Source organism: Cydia fagiglandana, chromosome 7 (assembly GCF_963556715.1).
Source record: "Cydia fagiglandana chromosome 7, ilCydFagi1.1, whole genome shotgun sequence".
In the NCBI taxonomy this organism is placed as follows: domain Eukaryota; kingdom Metazoa; phylum Arthropoda; class Insecta; order Lepidoptera; family Tortricidae; genus Cydia; species Cydia fagiglandana.
This window is the reverse complement of record NC_085938.1, coordinates 4,875,470-4,897,670: the sequence shown is the minus strand read 5'-3', so window position 1 is coordinate 4,897,670 and position 22,201 is coordinate 4,875,470. Positions and strand designations below refer to the sequence as shown.

General features: G+C 40.0%; 3 protein-coding genes across 3 annotated transcripts in view; 2 read left to right on the top strand and 1 right to left on the bottom strand.

Moving 5' to 3' along the window:
• LOC134665770 (NAD(P)H-hydrate epimerase) overlaps positions 1–22,201 on the top strand; it is a 460,493-nt gene that overhangs the window by 434,411 nt on the left and 3,881 nt on the right. The window lies entirely within an intron of this gene.
• LOC134665753 (integrator complex subunit 5) lies at positions 1,924–22,154 on the top strand. The gene is made up of 17 exons (XM_063522724.1): positions 1,924–2,248; positions 2,659–2,806; positions 3,285–3,395; positions 6,117–6,280; positions 6,698–6,818; positions 7,448–7,612; positions 8,928–9,086; positions 9,779–10,094; positions 11,131–11,308; positions 11,934–12,048; positions 14,068–14,291; positions 14,911–15,072; positions 19,478–19,594; positions 20,247–20,421; positions 20,885–21,021; positions 21,112–21,196; positions 21,856–22,154. Exons 1-17 carry the CDS (start codon positions 2,033–2,035, stop codon positions 22,110–22,112), a joined length of 2,850 nt encoding a protein of 949 aa, XP_063378794.1. The 5' UTR covers positions 1,924–2,032; the 3' UTR covers positions 22,113–22,154.
• Positions 12,189–13,373, bottom strand: LOC134666153 (glucose-1-phosphatase-like). Its single transcript, XM_063523307.1, has one exon. It carries the CDS (start codon positions 13,365–13,367, stop codon positions 12,189–12,191), a length of 1,179 nt encoding a protein of 392 aa, XP_063379377.1. The 5' UTR covers positions 13,368–13,373.

The following is a 22,201-nucleotide window of genomic DNA, read 5'->3' as shown; positions in this document are numbered from 1 at the left end:
GTGTTTTTTTATCTGTATTTTGTATCTAATTCGACATTAAGAGACCATATACATCTCTTTGTAATTGTAATACGTTAGATTGAATTGTTAGTTTTATTTTATAAAATTGTTGATGTTATTATTTTTGCTTTTATGTAAATTCAATGTTGACGTGTAAAAGTGCCCTTGTGGCCTATTTGCTGAATAAATGTTGATGTTTGATGTTTGATGTTGATGTTTGGAAATCTGTGTAAAATGCCGTGTGTAAAGTGTAGTGTATCTGTGTGTAAAGTGTAATAGGTAGGCATGCCTAATGTTATTTGTATAATTATGAAAACTTTGTGAATGCGCTTTATTAATGTCTATTTTTTATTAAGTTGCCAGTTTTCAGTATATATTTCTATAAATAAAACATTTTTTTAATAAATAATACAATATTATAAATATAAACATGCCTTTTATTTAAATCAATTGATAATACCACAAACAAGGGTTTATTTGCATCTTTCATATATTTCGTGATAAGAAGATAACAAATATGTTTATTAACAGAATTACTATATATATATATACCTATAATACCAATACCCGCCAGGCTAAACCGGTTGTCTTTAGTGTTTGGTACACAACGAAGGCGCTACTAGTATAAACGTATAAACGTTTGGGGACATTTTTTTGTATGGAGTTATCGTTCTTCTCCTAGTGAGTATTATATTCTTTGAGGTAGATGCTGCTAGTTTTTAATGAACGGGCGGGTAAGTACAGTAACATTAATAACTCGTTACGCCCTTTGATATTCGAGATCCGGTAAGCACCTGCCTAATATTAATAAATCAATTATCAAACCGATATCATTGGTTATTAAATTGATTTTACCTATTTCTATACATAATAAGTACTAATGTTTTAGAACACCATAACTACAACACCCCCACCAGTGTAGTCAATAATTATTTTAACAATGTAAGATTTCCCGTGTAGACTCTTCGACTATAATTAACTGTGACTTACCACGTATGGAGGTCGATTTTCGATTATAATCAATATAATGCTTTGCTTTTTTATAATGTATAATATTTAACCTTTTAAATTCAATCTATATCATACAATGTGTAATATTATATTACACGTTTTTATTTCTCTGTTTATTTATTAATATTTTCCGTGTGAAATAAATTAATAATAAATTGTAGTTGTATCAAGCCCCCTACTCTGTCTGTACTCTTTCACGGCGCAGCAACTAGTATCATTCCTCTCTCCTTGCTCTTTTAAAAATGCCGTTTGTCAAAAAAGGACAACGATACTGTTGACAAGATGGACTTCAAATCCTAGTGTCCCCTTTTTAGGCGACCCAGGTTGTGCATGTGTGCGTAAAAACGTATATGTGTGCTCTTTTAGGGATGTGAAAAGTCGATTTTAATCATGTTATATATCGATAAACGCTACACAGCGGAACGAAATAGCGATTAATTGAAGCTTCAATATCTTCGTTAAACATAAACATAATTGAAATGCTAATGGATAATGAATATATTATAATGTAATAAAATAATTCGATTATTGCGGACCACCCATTTTAGTAGGTATTTATGTATTTCAATTAAATATCTGAACTTTCCCTTGGTTCTCTCCTGGGGCGTGACTATAAAATTGTGATCTGATAACCACAATAAAGAATAAAAGCGTTTTTGTTCATTTTAGGTATAGTTAAACCTTTGAAGTAAAATTAAAATTGCAAGAAATGTCGATAGTTTATCGATATGACTTTATCGACATGGCTACAGCAAAGTGGGTCGCTTTGTTAATCGTACACTAAACAAAAAGTGGTCCCACTGACAGCTCGCTTGGAAGGTATCTGTATATATTCTTATATCTATGAGTTGTATTGATGGAAATTTGCACTGGTAACATTTAAAAAAGTCAAGATCTGTCAGTCTGGCATGTGTCATGTGTCACTGATATCACATTTGCGGTTTGTTTTGCGTGCGTAATGCACGCATCTTTTCATCACTAATGTATCGTTATTAGACAACTAAGTAACTTAATAAACAAAATGAATCCCTCTGGCAGTTCCACTGCATTATCTGCAGACCTTAACAACTTTATTTATGGTGTATCACGAAGGAACTTTCAGAATGCCTCGGAGCTAACTAAAATCGGTATCAGCCTGTTGAAGACGTTCCCAGCCGCCAGAGATGCCGTTCTCGAGTATTTCGCGATGGTTTTTCATAGTGCGGTCAATGTTTCTATCAACCCAACTGACTACGAGGTATGCATTTGTGAATTTTGCGTTTTAAAAACCCGGTCTTTAGACTAGCCTATTTCTTAAAGTACTCAGCCATATACATAGAAGGTAGCATCCTATAGAAGTTGTATACTCGTACCTCCGTGAGGGACAAAACATACGCAATGCGTTACTATGATTGGTCAAATTTATTTGTTGCCCACCATAATCCTTACTAAATTTACGGTGGGTAACAAAAAACATGTGAAACTGTGACAAGGACAAACAATAATAGCGCTTTCGCTGCTACTCCTACTGAAAGATACATAAGACTATCCCGTTCTGTCAGTTATCCCCACCACTGATGCCCAATCCAGTTTAATACTATTAAACTAATATTGGACTAATATTCATGGCCATATATAGCTTTAAATAACTTATGGTTTGTTCCTCAGAACGACCCAAATACAAACGGAGCGCTGGAGAGTGTAAACATGATTGGCCCAGAGCTCTGCAGTCTCGGAGAAGCCTGGGCGCCCTTTATTGCGCCATGGTGCATCAATCTAATTATGGATATTGCTACACAAAAAGAAAATGTGCCAAGTAAGTATATAGTTGCAATATTAGAAATAACAGTATTTCATTATGTAGCCTTATAAATCCAGAGGAAGCTTGCTATGAAAATTTTGGTGACTAACTTTGATGAGTAAGGTTAAAGCTTTGTTTGGTCAAATAGAAAATCAATGAGTAGGGTAAGTCACCAGTAACTGGCCGGTTTTAGTAACTGGCCGCCCTAAACTAAAAATGTATTCTATTTACCTATAAACAGAATTAATTTTTATTAGGCAGCTAGTTATAGCGGCAGTTATTGAAACCTTATACTAAAATGAACTCTGTTTATACCTATAAATTAATAAATTAATTCTATTCACCTGAATAGAATTAATTTGGTGGCCAATTACTAACAGTGGCCAGTTACTGGCGTATTACCCTACTTGTCACTTGTGATACAAGAAAAATAATATGTATAAATAGGTTAAAAATAGTGTGGCAGCAGTTGAAGATATTTTTTAATTTCCAGGTGGAACACTCCAAACAACTGAACCAATAAGGATACTGTTGGACATCACAGCACAAAACCTGACATTACTAGACACGGATAGGAGAGCTAAATGCATAGATATGATGCTGGGTAAGAAATTGTCATATTTTATTTATATCACATATACTTAATTTAGTTTCACCAAACTGTTCGTATCGTTAAACAGTTCGCTAAATTGTTATGTATGGAAAGTTTCATAGTAAAGCGCCGGGGCGCGCCAGCTGACGTTGATCAGTCTGTCAAATGTGGTTGGTGCAACTGGCCCTAAATTCATTAGATTTTATGTTAAACATATTCCGAAATGATTATGTTGTTGGTTGCATCCCCACTACAGAAGAGCACTTAATTATGAAGCAACATGGATATGGCGAACGAAATGACAGGGGACAGAGACTAGTCAACTTTGCACTTGAGCACAAATTAACAATTATGAATACATGCTTCAAAAAAAAGGCTACCCGAAGGTGGACTTGGAGATCCCCAGACGGTAGGTTTAGAAACGAGATAGACTACATGCTGTCTAACCAACCAAAGATGTTCACTGACACAGGTACATTAAACCTGAACTACTCTTCAGATCATAGACCACTCCGAGCTACAGTTAAACTTACAAAGCAAAAACAATGTAGAGCAAAATTTACAAGCAACCAACTGAGCCAACTTAGAAACGAAGTCGAGAAAGAAAAGTTCTTGGAATGCTTACAAACAAACTTACCAGTCTCGACTGACTCCCAAAATAACATGACAGTGCAGACCTATCATGACACAATCAAAAACGCAATTACTTATAGCTTAAAACAATGTCAAGTAAAACCAGAAGAAACAAAGCAACATAAAATACTAACAGAACGCACAATGCAACTATTAAAAAGAAGAAAGGAATTACAAAAAACCAAGAACAAAACAAGAGCCATGAAAAATGAACTCTCGGCACTGTATAAATTAGTAAACAAATATATACGTAATGACTATAAAAAATACAGACAAGAATCTACATTAAAACATCTACTACATTCGGGCAGCACAAAGAAGGCTAACAAAGAACTAAGAGTCTACAAATCCTGGATAGGCGAACTGAAAAAACAGGACAAAAATCTTAGCAATAGATCAGATATCATCAACATGGCAACAGAATTTTATAGAAACCTGTACAGCGATAAAGAGGTAGGGTCTAATAACAACCAAAGCAAAAATAATAACATAAATAACATTAAACCTATAGATGAGATTGAAATTTTGGAAGCAATAAAGAAGCTAAAGCTAGAAAAGAGCCCAGGGTCAGACAACATCACCAACGAAGCACTAAAACTAGCAAACAATATCCTGGCAACACCGTTGGCTGTACTGTTCAATTTAATACTACAAAGTTCAGAGACACCCTCAGACTGGTCTGAATCAAACATTATACTAATCTATAAGAAAGGCGACCCAAAGGATATCAACAACTACCGACCAATAAGCCTGCTACCCAGCCTCTACAAGCTGTTTTCATCAATAATCAACTCAAGAATAAGCACAGTATTAGAAGCCAAACAACCGGTGGAACAAGCAGGTTTTAGGAAAGGATATTCGACGATAGACCACATACACACACTTGAATTAATCATAGAAAAATACCAAGAGCAGAGGAGACCCTTGTATCTAGCCTTCATCGACTACCGAAAAGCCTTCGATACCGTAACCCACACAAGTATATGGGAAAGCTTAAATGAACAAGGAGTGGATGATGTATACATAGAGGTCATCAAAAGTATATACAGAAGAAACTCAGGAAGAATCAAGTTAGAGTCACTCGGCCAAACCTTTCCCATAGAAAGGGGAGTAAGGCAAGGAGACCCACTGTCTCCTAAGATATTCATCGCCATTCTAGAAACCATCTTCAGCAAGCTAAAATGGAGTAAATTAGGAATATACATACAAGGTACTTACTTAAATCATTTAAGATTTGCAGATGACCTAGTGTTGATAGCGGAGTCATGTACGCAACTACATCACATGACGGAATCCCTACACATAGAGAGTATCAAAGTAGGACTAGAAATGAACCTAAGTAAGACAAAGGCAATGACAAATAGCTGGAAAAGACCACTAAGTATAAATGGAAACACGCTGGAATATGTAGAAAAATATACCTACCTAGGAAAGAACATTAGCTTCAATAAAGACAATAATGAAACGGAAATAGAAAGGCGAATACAACAAACATGGAACAAGTACTGGAGCCTAAAAGGTATATTTAAAAGTAACATGCCAATAGCCATTAAAACTAAAGTCCTAAACTCAAGTGTCTTGCCATGTATGACATACGGAAGCCAAACTTGGAAATTCACGGCAAAAGCTCAAAGAAAAATCATTACATGTCAACGGGCGCTAGAAAGGAGCATGCTCAATATAAGAAAAATAGATAAAATAAGACACTCAAAAATAAGAGAAAAAACAGGAGCAACAGATGCCTTGAGCTATGCAAAAAGACTAAAATGGAAGTGGGCAGGCCATACAGCAAGGCTTACAGATAAGAGATGGACATTAATAGTCACCAAATGGAGAGGTCCACTTGGCAAAAGAGGCCGGGGCAGACCACAAATGCGTTGGGAGGAAGACTTAAAAAGAACGGCCGGCACAGACTGGATGGCGACAGCACAAGACAGGGACAAATGGGCAGCAATGGAGGAGGCCTTTACCCACTAGGGATTCATTAGTAATAACACATATTATAAGTCATAGTTTTATTTTCAATTTTTTTATGTAAACACGTTACAATGAATAAAGGGCTTTTTTATTTTTTTATTTTATTTTATATGTTGTTGGCAGGCTGCCGCGCCTGCTCCTGGGCGGTGGGCTGGATCGGGCGCGCGGAGCCCGCGCTGGTGGCGCCGCGCGCGCTGGCGCTGGGCGCCGACGCCGTGCTGGCGCACCTGGCCAACCATCCGCCGGCTTTGTTGCATGTCCGACGCGCGTTGCTCGACTTGTTCCAGGTTTGTAAGGTCGACATGTTGCATAGGCTGCCGTGAGCGGTACGCTGGTTCGCGCGCCGCTTGGCGTACCGAGCTTTCGAGCATTTCAAAAACCCTTTTGCCGAGCCGAGTTTTAGTTTGACACTGTTAAAGTTTGCAGTAAAGCCATAAGGATATCATTAAACTAAAAGTAAAAATCTAATCTCTGTCATTGAATAGTACTTGTAGAATGCCTCTGAGGGATGCCTAGAAGAAGACTCGGCTAGCAGAAGTTCTATGAGGTTATTTTTTGTAGACAATCGATAACGTTAAACAGGTTAGATTAGAGCAAAATATAAGTCCATAAATAGTCCAAAATATGTCAATATGAGGATTATCAATGCACAGTATAATTTGCTCCATCTAGCTGGAAGTAGTTATTATAATCTTTGTTTGCAGGAAGCCATCTCACTGAAAGGCGACTCCGAGAAGCAGCGAGACGTGATCCCCTACCTGTTGAACTTAGCTGCCAAGTCCGATATCGTGCTTAAAGCTATCACGCAAGATATTAAGCAGACGCGTAAGTATATAATGTTTATCATTATTCAAGATCTAACTAACTCTGAGAAACAGCGAGACGCGATCCCTTCCCTACTTGTTGAATTTTGCTGCAAAGTCCGATATCGTGCTCAAAGCTACCACGCAAGACATTAAACAGACGCGTAAGTATGAATGAATGTGCAATGCAAACTAAGTGTATCTCAAACAGGGCTTGCAATATGTAGTTTGTGTTTTAGATTTATATGATCTTTGCACTTAATTCCAGTGGCTAGCATTAATAGCGTAGCGATTTTCTGATTAGAATCAGTCTAATTTAACTTCATAAGAATTTGACATTATTGTGGTGCTTACCTAATGTCGCTTGCTAAGTCTAAGCTAAGTGGAGAGTTAACTTAGACTTAGGGCCAGTTGCAGCAACCACATTTGACTGACTGATCAACATCATTCAGCAGAAGACTATGAAAATACCCCTACAATAAATTTTAGTGAACACTTTAACGGTGACTGACGGTTTGGTGCAACCGACCCTTAAACACATCATCATCATCATCATAATCTCAGCCATAAGACGTCCACTGCTGAACATAGGCCTCCCCCTTACATATTTATATATTATGTCCAACTAAAAGTCAGCGTTTTGTTTGCCAGTGACAGACGAGGTGGTCCAACGCCTATGGGTGGTGTGGTCGCACCAGCGCAACACGGCGGCCTGGGAGGGAGTCGGGCCCGAGTCGCTGGTGGCTCTACTCGTGCGCGCGTCCGTGCAGTGCACTCTACTTCTCCTGCACCATCCTGTGTGCCGGCAGCTGCTTGGTAAGTGATCCCACCGGCGCAACACGGCGGCCTGGGAGGGAGTCGGGCCCGAGTCGCTGGTGGCTCTACTCGTGCGCGCGTCCGTGCAGTGCACTCTACTTCTCCTGCACCATCCTGTGTGCCGGCAGCTGCTTGGTAAGTGATCCCACCAGCGCAACACGGCGGCCTGGGAGGGAGTCGGGCCCGAGTCGCTGGTGGCTCTACTCGTGCGCGCGTCCGTGCAGTGCACTCTACTTCTCCTGTACCATCCTGTGTGCCGGCAGCTGCTTGGTAAGTGATCCCACCAGCGCAACACGGCGGCCTGGGAGGGAGTCGGGCCCGAGTCGCTGGTGGCTCTGCTTGTGCGCGCGTCCGTGCAGTGCACTCTACTTCTCCTGCACCATCCTGTGTGCCGGCAGTTGCTTGGTAAGTGGTCCTACCAGCGCAAGACGGCGGCCTGGGAGGGAGTCGGGCCCGAGTCGCTGGTGGCTCTACTAGTGCGCGCCTCCGTGCAGTGCACTCTACTTCTCCTGCACCATCCTGTGTGCCGGCAGCTGCTTGGTAAGTGGTTCCACTAGCGCAGTTTTTAGGCATTTATATACAACGGAATGATATGGCCTCTCAGCGGCAAATGTTTTGCGATAATTATGCGGTATTATTATGTTGTACTGTAGCGCCACATGTACAAAGTCGATTTTGATAAAATTATGATGGGACAGGATGAGATAGGGTTCCCCCACATATGTCGACGCGGAATCGGCAAAATCCAATAGGAAAAAGCTTTGTCTGCGCAATTAGAGCGAAAATGTCGTTCGGCGGCGCGGATATAACGCTTTTTACAAGCTTTTTTTTAGTTTCACCTGACCGTTGTCTGTCTGTCTGTCTGTCTGTAATCAAATCTTGCAAGTTAAATGTAATCCACTTCCCGGTTTCCGATTGAGCTGAAATTTTGCATACATACGTAAGTCGGGTGACAATGCAATATTATGGTGTCATCGAGCTGATCTGATGATGGAGACCGGAGGTGGCCATAGGAACTATGTGATAAAACAAGAAAACCTAATTGTGTTTGGGGTTTTTAGCATTGTCTCAATGAGCATTAGTTGCCTGTGGAAAGAAAAGTACAGTCAGCGATAAAAGCTTGTACCAAAAATGAAATTTTTGCCAAAAACTTATTCCTATCGGATTTTGCCGAATGCGCGTCGATATATATCTGGGGAGACCTCAGACATTTCAAAACTGCTGACACGAAAAAATCCAAAGTTTGCTTGTAATTTTTCGATATATAAATTGTGACTATACCAATGGTGACTTTATCTCAATGTTTTTATTACAGAGTACCTCCTACAGAAGCTAGAACTGTCAGGTCTACTCCCAGATGCCGACTTTCCACTTCTAACCAGTGCTGCCGAAGAGGCGCCAGTGCTCAGGGAGAGACTCCTGGTCGGAGACCAGTTGGAACAATATACTATAGCCCGACTGCTCATACTTGTCAGTAAGTATAACCCGCAGAAGCTATTATGAGTTTTGTAGCTGATGAAGCTATTATGAGTTATGAAGCTATTATGTAATTACTGCTATAATTATAAGGTGCCAAGGTGGTGATTATCCAAGGCAAGGCAAGCCAGACTCTTTCCAATCCAATTGTCTGGAAGACATTGCGTTTTACTTTATGCTAAGGCAACATCTTTTATTAAAATGTGTTTACAAAGTGTGACCTATAGCACTTTCACTTGCCTTCACCCAGTTCCTATTGTATTAAGAAGTGTGTGCTGCCAGTATCTTGTTTCGATTAGTATAAAAAGTAGGTATAGCCTCGTGCCGCCCAATGTACATTAGGATATACAATCAGTTTTGATGCAATGTCAACCTTAATTAAAAACAAAGTAAGTAGCATTTCATTTGTCTCGTAAAATTTTCGAGCAAATGAAATTCAACCCGATTGAAAATACAAGATTCTAACTTCTTTGGCTATAATTTTGTATGGTGGGCGGCACGAGGATAGGTATACATATTAATTAGGTCACACCACGCTATAAGTTTGTACTGATTTGGCACTCTTGGCAGTGACAGTGTATGACCGCGCCATACTTTACGTAAAACGTGGCTGGTGACTTAGCGGGGTCGGAGTATAAACGTTTTTTGTTATTTTTGGGATAACGTCCTCACCTAACCCATTATTTCCAGGTTGCCGCCTCCCCTCAGAATACATCAACACACTAAGCTACCTCCTCCAATACTCCCGCAACGACACAACCCTAGCTCTCTTCGTACGCATCATGTCCGGAACCATGACTATGCACATCCCTAACGACACCTCAGAACGCGCGCTAGGCTCAGCCGAACGATACCAGGAGCATATTCAGACGGCCGTAGGAAACGCTTTGAGGAATTCTATGCAGTCAGATATGCAGATAAAGAAGAGTTTCGTGCAGGGCAAGGTGCCGGCCGATCAGAAGACGTATTTGCATCATTATTGTCTGAATATCGTTAAGTTGTTGAGGTAAGTTGACTATTATTATTCATTTACAATTTACATATATAAAAGCAAAGGAGTTCTTTATATATACGTGTTTACACTGTACAATGTCTGGTATCATAACCATGCACAGTATGCACATCCCTAACGACACCTCAGAACGTGCGCTAGGCTCGGCCGAACGATACTAGGAGTATATTCAGACGGCTGTCGGAAAAGCTTTGAGGAATTCTATGCAGTCAGATATGCAGATAAAGAAGAGTTTCGTGCAGGGCAAGGTGCCGGCCGATCAGAAGACGTATTTGCATCATTATTGTTTGAATATCGTTAAGTTGTTGAGGTAAGTTGATTATTGTTTTTTAGTTACATATATAAAAGCAAAGGAGTTCTTTACTCTATATGTACGACACAACTATATTACCGATCTTCGTATGTATAATGCCCGGTGCCATGACCATCCCTAATGACACCTCAGAACACGTGCTAGGCTCAGCTAAACGATACCAGGAGCATATTCAGACAGCCGTCGGAAACGCTTTGAGGAATTCTATGCAGTCAGATATGCAGATAAAGAAGAGCTTCGTGCAGGGCAAGGTGCCGGCCGATCAGAAGACGTATTTGCATCATTATTGTCTGAATATCGTTAAGTTGTTGAGGTAATATGATTAGTATGATTACTATTGTTTTTCAGGTATACCTATGCTTTGGCAAAAACAACTCTTCTATTACTAATGAATGAAACCGGAGTAAACATAATATACTATAATTTAGTAAACATAACAAAACACGTATTTACTCGATTCAAAGTTAGATTTGAGGTTTAATGACTGCTAAATCATATGAATATTATTTTAATGAGGAAGCAAATTGTAGGAGACCGCCGCTTCTAAAGACAGTAATATGTAATGTACCTATATGTATATTGTATACCGTGAGATTATACGTACCTTTTGCGATATTATCAAACTTGTATACCTAGTATTATACTTTCCTAATTGTACTTGTAACTTAAGATAGCTTCTCGCGAAAATAACTTAGTAACTGATATATTTGTTCATAGATGGGAGAATTCCAACCGCGTACCGCACCTCCGCACCCGCCCAATAGGCCGGGCGGTCGAGGCTAACCTCTGCCGCTTCGGTACTGCGCTGCAAGAGACTGCATCTCTGTTACGGATCACTGTTGACTGCACTATGTCTTCGTTACCAGAGATGCCTGCATGCCACGCATTAGTCGAGGTAACCATACTCACGATAAATAAAAATGTGTTGATTAGTAATTAATAGGTATATGACCTCATAGGGCGAGCGTTTGAAGCCACCCTCTGCCGTTTTGGTACCTACTGTGCTACAATAAATTGCATCTCTTCTACGGATCACCATTTGACTGCACTATAACTTCGCTCCCGGAAAGGCCTGCCTGTCACGCCTTGGCTGAAGTAACTAACTCAAGAGCAATAAAAACGGATTGCTTTACTAGAAATTTCCATACAAAGTAACCAGTTTTCTATACTCTTTGTTTATATGCAGCAATCTGTAGTGAGCCACTACCTGAACGCAGGTATTTCTTGTCGTTTAAATGCTCTTAATTCGGAGCGGATTACAACGTGTATGTACACTGGTGGCTACGGTACGGCACCACTATGTGGGGTAAAAATGCTTCGTTGTCTCCACATGATAGTTGTCATTTTCTTATCTAAACTAAGCACCAAAACTACTTTTATATGGAAATTTTGTAATTCTTTGCTTAAACTTTAGTGACAATGTTGTGGTACAGCGGAAAAAAATACGTGACACTTTCGGCCGTTGATTGTTTAATAAATAACTTGTTTTTATCGTGATATTTGTATTGTTCTCTTGGCAGGTGTTGGACAGAATAGACTTGACCGGGACGAAGGGGTTGCCGCCAAGCGTGGAGGCCATCTTGAAGGTCGTTAAAGCCACAGTCATGTATTTCTTCCGGTGTTTACATGAAGAAGGTAGAAAACACATTCTATATTTTCCAATGAGTTGCTTCTAATTAGCTAGTTATGTGCAGAATAGTCAACGCTTTTTGGATAGAAAATGATGTCAGATACCTACTTGGCACAAGCCCGCAACTTTATTTCAAATGAAACATTTATACAGTATTTATAATGTTTATAAAATCATTCCAAGGGCAGAAGCCATTTTCATCGACAGCACATTTTTCCATTTCAAGGAGCTGCCACTGCGGCGGATTTTGTAAACTTACTTCAACGCCATCTCTTATTTGTTCAGTGGACTGATACACGTAGTTCACTCTCAGCAAATCTTGATCCTTTTCCTCGTTGTACCACTTTTGAAACACAACCTTGCCGCCTATAGGCGTTCTTTCAAGTTGATCATCTAGAACGTAGCGTTTGAAACCTAAAGAAGTGGTTAACACACTGAAGTTGGCGTCTTGAGCGACGAGTAGATAAAACTTCCTTTTACCGTTCTGAAAAATATCAGATAAATATTTAAGCAGGGGCAGAGCTATATCTCTATCCAAAATCTTAGTTTCGAATCGCAATTCCAGATAAGCTCTTAGTATAGCCATTATAGTTTCCCATTGCGTCTTTGTTTGTATTTGACCCCACGCCACATTTTCAAGCGCCATACCATCGTAATATGCCATCAAAAACGAATCTACAAGGCTCCAACCAATGTTTACACCACCTGAAACCCTCGGTATATCCATATTACTATCAAACACAATTTCCGTTTTCGCTTCACTCAAATCGCAAACCTTCTCGGTTCTGCAATACGACGAATGTTCAAAATCCACTATTCTGTTCAATTCCAGAAATGCATTTCTCAAGTCCGTACTGTTCAAATTCTTCTTAGCTTCATTTAGAACGGCTGTTTTGAATTCCGCCGAATCGTTTCTGACTTTAAATTTAAAGATAGGATCATGGTCTGTAATGTTTTTAAAGAGAACCCTCACACAGTCTCCAAAAGCTCCCTCAGCGAAGGCTTTTGCAGTTTCTTTTGTCCTTGATCTAGTATTTGCGTATACAAATACTTCGTCTCCCGGACAGTTATTGTAGAGTAACTTTTCCTTAATCATCCAATCAGAAAAGTATTTGCCCATGTGATGTTCGAGGAGACGCCCCTTTGGAGTTAAAGCTCCTGGTTCCATATTCCATGTAGGCCAGGGTTTTGGGCTGAGCAAATCCGTACTAATGTCGTAGCGGAATGGGGCCCTTATATTATGTCTCGATAGCACGATCACTTGTTTTAACTCGTAGCCTTTACCCACAAAGAATATAATCAATACTGTTAATTTTAGGAACATTCTAGCGACCCGCCCCGTCTTTGCACGGGTTAAAAAATTTTACACGTAAACCTAAAGAATCACTCTATTGATAGGTGAAAACCGCATGAAAATCCGATCAGTAGTTTTTGAGTTTATGAACATACAAACAAACACACAAATAGACATACGCGGCGGGGGACTTTGTTTTTGATTTATATTTGCGATGTTGTCAGCTTTCGCATTTGGTACTGAAGTGTTCACTGTACGGAGTTATTAGTTTAGTTTATTTTGTTATCAAAATGAAGGGGTCAAGGGTAAGTTCAGTTGTGTTGTTTCTCTATCTGATCTGTTCTTACAGGCAGTCTATTTACGGAGTTCAATGACTTATTTACAAATGGAGATGCAAAATTGGGTTGCAGTTTAATAATGCTCTTGATGGAATTGTATTTAAATGCCGAAACCAACTGTGACTAGTTTTCTGTTGCTTAGGTACTAAAACTATTAATTTCACGGCAGTATTTAAGGAAAAAATCTACATAATTCTAAATAAGTTCGCCAAATATGTGGTAAAATATATTTTGATTACCAATCAACTGGCTGAAATGTAAAAATGAAAGAGTTGTGTTAAAAAATAATGCAATTTACTGTGTCGTGCTTTGCGTGGCACGCGGTCCCAGGCCACATACTTTTACATTTGAAACTTATCAATAAAAACCAAAACACATGTTTTGTTTCGCAGATATCCTCACAAAACTGCGCGGCGTACAAGTCGCGAGCCGCCTGCTCCGTAAACTCTGTCTCCACAGCAAGCTCGCTCGCGCCGCCGCGCTCAGGGACTTGCTTGAGACGGCCATGTTTAGGGAAGAGGCGGCGTTTGGCAGCAAGAGTTTTGTGAACAACACCGTCGTGCCGGCTAGGGATTGGCAGCCGGAGGAGTTGCTGCTGCAGATGAATCAGAAGCATGTGAGTTTGACGTACATATCCATCTCGCTCTCGCCGCCGCGCTCAGGGACTTACTTGAGACGGGCATGTTTAGGGAAGAGGCGGCGTTTGGTAGCAAGAGTTTTGTGAATAATACCGTCGTGCCGGCTAGGGATTGGCAGCCGGAGGAGTTGCTGCTGCAGATGAATCAGAAGCATGTGAGTTTGACGTACATATCCATCTCGCTCGCGCCGCCGCGCTCAGGGACCTCCTTGAGACGGCCGTGTTTAGAGAAGAGGCGGCGTCTGGTAGCAAGAGTTTTGTGAACAACACCGTCGTGCCGGCTAGGGATTGGCAGCCGGTGGAGTTGCTGCTGCAGATGAATCAGAAGCATGTGAGTTTGACGATAGATACATATCGATACCTTACAGATACGTATACACATTATACCCATTTAATAATACTTTCACCTGTGTCGGTCATTCGTTATACTCATGAGTACAATGGTAGGACCATAGAGCATTTAGTACCTGGAGATGTCATCGTCATCGCTGTCATTTTCTTTAAGAAATAACTACTTAGGTAAATAAATTACGAGATAACTAAACGAGAGGAGATCGGGGTAGTTTAACGGCTTCCGCTAAATGTTCGATTCCTTCAGGGCCCAATAACCCAGCTGACTCAGAGCCACACTTCAGTCTTCCACGCGGGCATCATCGGCTCAGGCATCCGAAAGCAGAACCTCTACGAGTCCAAGAAGGACATTCCGCCCATCCTCACCACTAACAACGAGCTGCTTATGGGCGCCCTTATGTCCTGTATGGTGAGTTAATTTCTCTAGGGCCCAATAACCCAGCTGACTCAGAGCCACACTTCAGTGTTCCACGCGGGCATCATAGGCTCAGGCATCCGAAAGCAGAACCTGTACGAATCCAAGAAGGACATTCCGCCCAACCTCACCACTAACAACGAGCTGCTTATGGGCGCCCAAGTAACACACAAGCAGGATAATAGAGTAAAATTATCATCTTATTCAAATTAAGATTGCATAAATTTTGTGTATATGCGGTGGAAATTACTAAATTCGGAATAAGAAAATATGTGGGCCTAGTGGGGCCTTTATACCAATAAATGCTGAATAAATTTTGCATAGTATCGGTTTTGCATATTAAAGCTGAATAATACTTATTTCTTACACAGTTACTCAGACATTATTCAGCTTAAAGCTTTTGTGGTTACTAAAAGCTGCATAATAGCAGCATTAGCAGCAATTAGCTGTATATATTCTGTGTTGTATGATTTTAAGCAGACAATATTAAGAAAAATGTGATAGTGGCTACTTAATGCTGAAAAGAAGCGTCGGTGAAGACTTTCAACTGTATAAAAGCGGTTGCAGTTTCTGTTTTAACGCTAGTTTTTGAATAAAGGTGGACGCTATTACTGGAAGCTGTAATAAAATCCACATATTATTTGTTATTCAGTAGCTGCATATATGGGTTAATTATGGCTTTTATTGACATAACGTCTGAATAATAAATACTAAAACAATACTTATACTTAAGTTATAGCGATTTTAGTACACATATACTATATTTTCTTGCTAAAAGCTGCAAAATGAACGCAATGAGAAGCGCTATTCAAACTACTGCTTAGTATCAACAAGTGCGCAGTGGAGAGGGTTCCGTAGCTTTATACACGGTCAACAGCAGAGATGTGACTTATTTGAAATACTTGTATTTAAAATGCAAATACAAAATGCAAAATACCTATTTTGTATTTTGTATTTAAATACCTTTTGAAGAAAACTATTTTGTATTTTATTTGAAATAGTTTTTGGGACCTATTTTCTATTTTCAAAATACAAAATACTTTATAGTAGGTAGGAGTTACAATCTCTTCTGATGTTACAATCCTGGCAACTCTCTCTTTTAACATGGAACTGTTGAATCTGTTTAGTGGCTTCGCACATGACAACAAGCGTAGCGAGTGGTTAAAAAAGTGGAATCTTGAGTGTTGGGAGGGTTTCAAGGCACGAGAGGAGAACAAACTTTTCTGCCCTGGTGAAACACAAACGTGACGTTTCCATCACACTAACGAGAGGCATTATACTAGCTGTGAAACATTACAAATTAATACTTTAAAAGTTGGCCGATAAAAAACATCATCCATACCTACATCCTATAGGTTAATATGAGCAAACAACTAGAAATTTGCACTTTAGATAGAGGATTGATTTCAAAGAATAAACAGAGTCTTTTCAACTCGGAAATTCAGAGTAATACGTTTTAATTCAGACTGGGTATTCACTACTCAGAGTACCTTTTATTGAAAAGTATTTGTATTTTAAAAAAGTATTTTGAAAATACCTATTTTGTATTTTGTATTTAAATACAAATTCAAAAACTATTTTGTATTTTGCATTTGAAATAGTATTATCAAGAAAGTATTTGTATTTTGTATTTAAATACTTTTTATAAAGTATTTTTCGCATCTCTGGTCAACAGTGCTACTTGAGTCTGATTGCTTTGAGCTTGAGCGTGTTTTTATTTTATTTTGAACGCATCAAGAATAAATACGCATATTCTTTAATCCAACCATTATTTAAAAAATCGAGGTTTAGTTTTCTTAACAATTCTCTTCGATTGGTTATTTTACACAAGATGCATTGCACCGGATATCCGGTTACTATCCGGCCTATCCGGCCACTATTTTACTATCCGGCCGGATACCGACCTTCTATTCGGCCGGATACCGGATAGTAACATTGCATGATTTCGGAGTAAACAAATTGGATTTAAGAAACAGACACGGTCATAATCGTACTTGTTTATTATTTTAAAACAATTTAATCATTCCACTAACTTGCACGCGCAGTCGCGCACTCATTTCGAACCTAGAAATGAGTCCGCGCGAACGTTTACTAGGAAACAGGTCAAACCTGCAGAATGCGCACCTGAAAAACCGAAATGTAGGTCTAGTTCCGCCGGCCGAATATCCGGCGGCCGGATACCGGATATTCGGCCAGTGTCCAGGCCGGATATCCGGTATCCGGCCAAACAACTATCCGTTGCATCTCTACTTTTAATGACGTAAAACAATTGCTAGTTACCATCGTAAACACTGTTAACTGACCATTTTCATACCTTACTGCAACGAGATAAAGTTTACCAATGGCCATTTAAGGTTGTTGTTAGTTGGCAAACAATGTGTCAAATGCTAGTTATTCATATTGTTGCATTAAAAAGTTGTAGACTGGACTGGGTATGAGAAAAATAAAATAATCACCCTCATAGCGAAATCGATTCTCCTGTCGATTTTGAACAGACTGTTTTTAGTTTTCAAGTGGGTCTACTCATACCCATCCCACACTATACTCGTACTCATACCTAAACAATACTGCCCATATCAAACTATACTTAATTGTACTCATACCCGTGATACCCGCTACTAATATGAATGAATGAATGATATACCCTCACCTTCGCACCTATACCATATTCATATTCATACCATACTCGTAACCATACCATACTCATACTATATATGTATATAGTATGAGTATGCGAAGATGTCTTCGTACTCACGTCGTACATCTTTGCGTTACCTTTACCTACTACATATTTGTCGGAACTGATAACGGAAAAAATAACTGTGTAAACTGCCGTGCCCCCAGATTTATCATATAACTTATATATTATATCGCGTTTATAATATTAGTGGGAAGTAGGATTGAATATTGCCCGTGTTACATACCTATAATGTTTTAAAGTAGTGAGGATCTATGTGGTTTTTACTATTTGTGTATAGAACCCTAATAGGCTTTAAGATTGAGAAAACAATTACTATTATACTGATGTTATTCAAAACTTGTTGTGTTAAGACCATTATTATCTAACATGTTGCTTAGTAACGCGAATAATGTGAATGCTTATTCAGAAATTAGCACAATAATAGCTGTGGCAGCAGCTTATATTCAGCACAGTCGGACGCCATTACGGTTGCTCACTTTCTAACCTCTACAATTATATAGGAATTGAAAATGAACTGAAAAACCCATTTTATTCATTTATAAAACTAGTTTTATCGTAGCATAACTTGTTAAAGTACATTTTCTATCACTAAAACATCTAAACGCCGCAGAAAAATTACAAATTTAAATGTGGAGTAGTAAATTTTCTATATTTACTTTTGAAACGGTGCATTATTTACGCGGCGCTTTAAAAATTTAAATAAAATGCATATATATATTAACAGTAAAGTCGCATGCGCAATGAAATTGAAGTTATGTAAACATCAAATAAATATATGGGTGATGTCCTCCTTATTTTGTAAGTTTTCACTGCAGAAACTACACTTTGAGACGAGTTCACAAATTAAAATGGAAGACAAATCATTGATTTAACACAAATATCTGAATATATTTTCTGTAAAAATGCACTTTGGAACCAAAAGCTTCATAACGTGTGAATAACTGATTCATTGTGTACAAAGCTGGATAACTTTGGTTTAAAAGCGGTATATAAGCTTTTGACAGCCTCTATACAAGTGTTATTCAGCGATTCAATGTGTGGGCACACACTTATATAGCTATTACATTACTGTTATTCAGAAATAAGCGGCGTGGGCACTGCCCACTTTGCGCCCAAACTTTCTGTATAACGTCTGTATTAGCGCTTATTCAGCTGTTATACAGCTACCTTATTCAGCATTAAGTACGGCATGCTCTATTATTCAAACAATATTCAGCTACTTTGTGTTACTTGGCGCCCTTATGTCCTGTATGGTGCGTTAATTTCTCTAGGGCCCAATAACCCAGCTGACTCAGAACCACACAGGCTTCAGTCTTCCGTGCCGGAATCATCGATTCAGGCATGATAAGGGTTCCCCCACATATGTCGACGCGAAATCGGCTAAATCTGATAGGAAAAAGCTTTATTTCTGCGCAATAAGAGCGAAACAGTCGTCCTTTGACTCGACTCGCATCGGCCGGCGCCTGCTGTCGCGTCGACGGCTTTTTCGCTCTTATTGCGCAGTCTGCGCAGCGCAGACATAAAACTTTTTCCTATCGGCCTTTGCCGAATACGCGTCGATATATCTGGGGAGACATATCATACACAGCCCAAATAGGAAAATTTATTGTTATCCGTACATTACGACGGCTGCTATTTAAGCGTGACGTCACGCCGATTTAATGCAACTTTTTAAATTTGCGGTCATTTTTTTAACAGGACGGCAATAATGGTGTGGTCGAAGGTTGTACCTCGGTGGCTTTACTTTTGGTGGAGCTGGTATCACCTGATGTTATGTACAACGGTCTGCCTTGGCCAGACGAAGATTTTACTAAGGTTAGTATAAATGCCTATTATCCTTTTATTTTAGTTTTTTTTTTATATTTAAATTGTCACGAAAATTAGTCCCAAAGCGTTTAAAAAGTAGAATTTATATTGTCTGACGATGAAAAACTTGATTACCTAATGTTGTTTTTTGTACGACGAGACAAGTCATTGATCAAAAATTAAATCACTTTAATTTGTCGACATTAACTGCACTGCACAATACGGGAGTATTAAGCAGGTAGTGTTGGGGCTTGGGGCGAGTAATGACGGGATCTGTTGAAATAATTCTTAGCTGACCAAATCACCGGCGGAGGCTAAGTTATAAACAATTTTGGATTATAATTGTTTGACCGAGTTTGAACGCTTTATTTCATATACACAAACATCACTCACACGCCAAGATCCCGGGCGCTAGAGAGCTAACGTAAACTCTACTCGTAAGTGTGAAAGTTACTTTGACAGCGTCCGCCATAACACTAGTGGTCTTTGGCGCGGTGGACACGACTAGTAACGACACCTTTAGCTGTTAATTGCACGCCCATGTCGGGTTACTGTCGGGACAATGTTCTTGTATAAATATCATCTTCCGTATACAGTTTGTCAAGTGTTTCTATTCTATTCTTGGGGTTCAAAAGGTAAATGGTCGTTTCGTCGGTTTCAGCAAGTGAGCATAGAGCGTGAACTGTACATGCGCTCGGCCCTGGAGAGCAGCGCGGTAGCGCGCGCTGCGCTACGACGCTGCGCCGGCGCGCGGCCCGCGCTGTGCCTCGCCTCCGCGCTGCTGCGCGCCGCCGCCGCCACCGCCGCGCCGCTGCACCGCCTCGCCACACAGCAAGGTTGGTTACTCCGTTACCTTTTCAGCATATACAGTACATACAAGACTATAAGTAATTAAATCCTGATTATAATATTTCATCTACCCGGGTCACCGAGCTTTGCATATAGAAACTCAAAAACGCGCGTTTTCCCAGAGATAAGACCTACATAGATCGATTTTTCGCCCCCGAAAACCCCTATATAGCAAATTTCATCGAAATCGTTAGATCCATTTCCGAGATCCCCGAAACCCCCGAGAACTGCTCATTTAAAGGTATTAGATAGATATATAACATAATTATCATTACCATCATCTGCCATCATGAAATATGTAGACGTTTCGCGCATACAGTTAAGAATAACTAATTTGTTAATGCACATGCCAGATTTTTATAGTGACCGAGAAGACCGTATAAGGCGGCGACTGACGAGAAAAAGTTGGTCATCCCGGTACACTTTATCAATTTATTGTTTATTTTTTAGCAGACTCCCAATCCCCCGAGATAATCCGCGAGAAGACCGCACTAAAAGAACTGCTGGAAACCATGACGCTGGGACAGTTGCTGCCGCACCCACTCAGCCACATGATTGAGATGGTGCCCAATCTCTCCGCTATCGAGGTTTGTCTTAAATACGTAATTTTTTTTTAACCAGTTCTCAAATCCTAGAATCCATTCTTGTAATTTTTCTAAAATCCAATTTGGTTGCAGATCGTGCAAGTTTTACGGGATTGTCTGTGGAGCTACACGCGAGACAATGTGCCTTCACCAGCTCTCTTTATTGGTGACGTCACAGGTAAACCATAAACCTGCGAAATATTCATCTGATTCAGAGAGCCTACCGCGAACCACACTTGTAAATTCGTACGTAAGCAGGCGTGTCTCACTCCGCGATTTCGTCGCTTTGCTACAGGTAGCTAAAAGTACATCCGTTCCTCCCCAATTTTGGAATTTGACATAAGCCGCGCGTTGCGCTGTCGCCACCTAGCGGCCATATCTGTGCTGATCGTTACAGACGCGTTTTGTTAGGGAGTGAGTCTTCTGTACCTAGTACTATTGTTTATTCTGTGACGTAAGTGTGACAGGGAGGCAACACGTCGAACGTGGTTCGCGGTAAGCCCTCTGATCGGCTTCCAAACCCAGGGGCGGTTTATGTTCAGATCTTCAGATCTATCTCTCTGTCTTTATAATATATTTGGCTGGGTAAATCAGTTTTGTAAATAGACGATGACGAAATAAAAAAATGCCAACTATCGTGAAAGAAAATCTCACAGATTATAAAATGCTCTAACTGCCAGGAATTAAAAAAAAAATGGTTTGTTTCTTTGGATTCGGTTTATATACTCTGGCAATCCAACATTTTTAGTAGAAAATGGCATGAAATTCAATTCGATCGTTCGCTCCAATTTTTGTCATCGCGCGTTTATGCTTTAAACTAATCCTTCCTTCTACCAGGTCTACACTGGAGAGACCCAGCCACCTGCCAACCCGCGCCTGCCTACACGGACACTCTTCGCGCCATCCTCCAGAACGGCATCAAAACGCACGGCCGCCTCTACCCGCTCATGTTCATGGATCTTAAAACACCCACCGAGGGCAAACCAGAGGGCGACACCGAAGGGACGGCCGAGTTGACGATAGATCTGGATGCCGCGGAACCTATGGATGTGCCTTCGGAACCTGCTGCACAAACATCGGCTGCGACTTATTAAAAGTTTGAAGTATTGCATTGCAAGTTTCATTGCAATAGTATTTTTTTAAACATGTAAATATTAGTTGTAAGTGAATTCGAATAAAAAAT

What these genes read in the sequence shown, in the direction of transcription:
- LOC134665753 (XM_063522724.1), top strand. Translation starts at nt 2,033, where the DNA reads ATGAATCCCTCTGGCAGTTCCACTGCATTATCTGCAGACCTTAACAAC. An exon ending in CATGCCACGCATTAGTCGAG is followed by an intron (nt 11,309 to 11,933) that starts GTAACCATACTC and finishes TTCTCTTGGCAG; the next exon opens with GTGTTGGACAGAATAGACTT. An exon ending in CCGGTGTTTACATGAAGAAG is followed by an intron (nt 12,049 to 14,067) that starts GTAGAAAACACA and finishes TTTGTTTCGCAG; the next exon opens with ATATCCTCACAAAACTGCGC.
- LOC134666153 (XM_063523307.1), bottom strand. Translation starts at nt 13,367, where the DNA reads ATGTTCCTAAAATTAACAGTATTGATTATATTCTTTGTGGGTAAAGGC.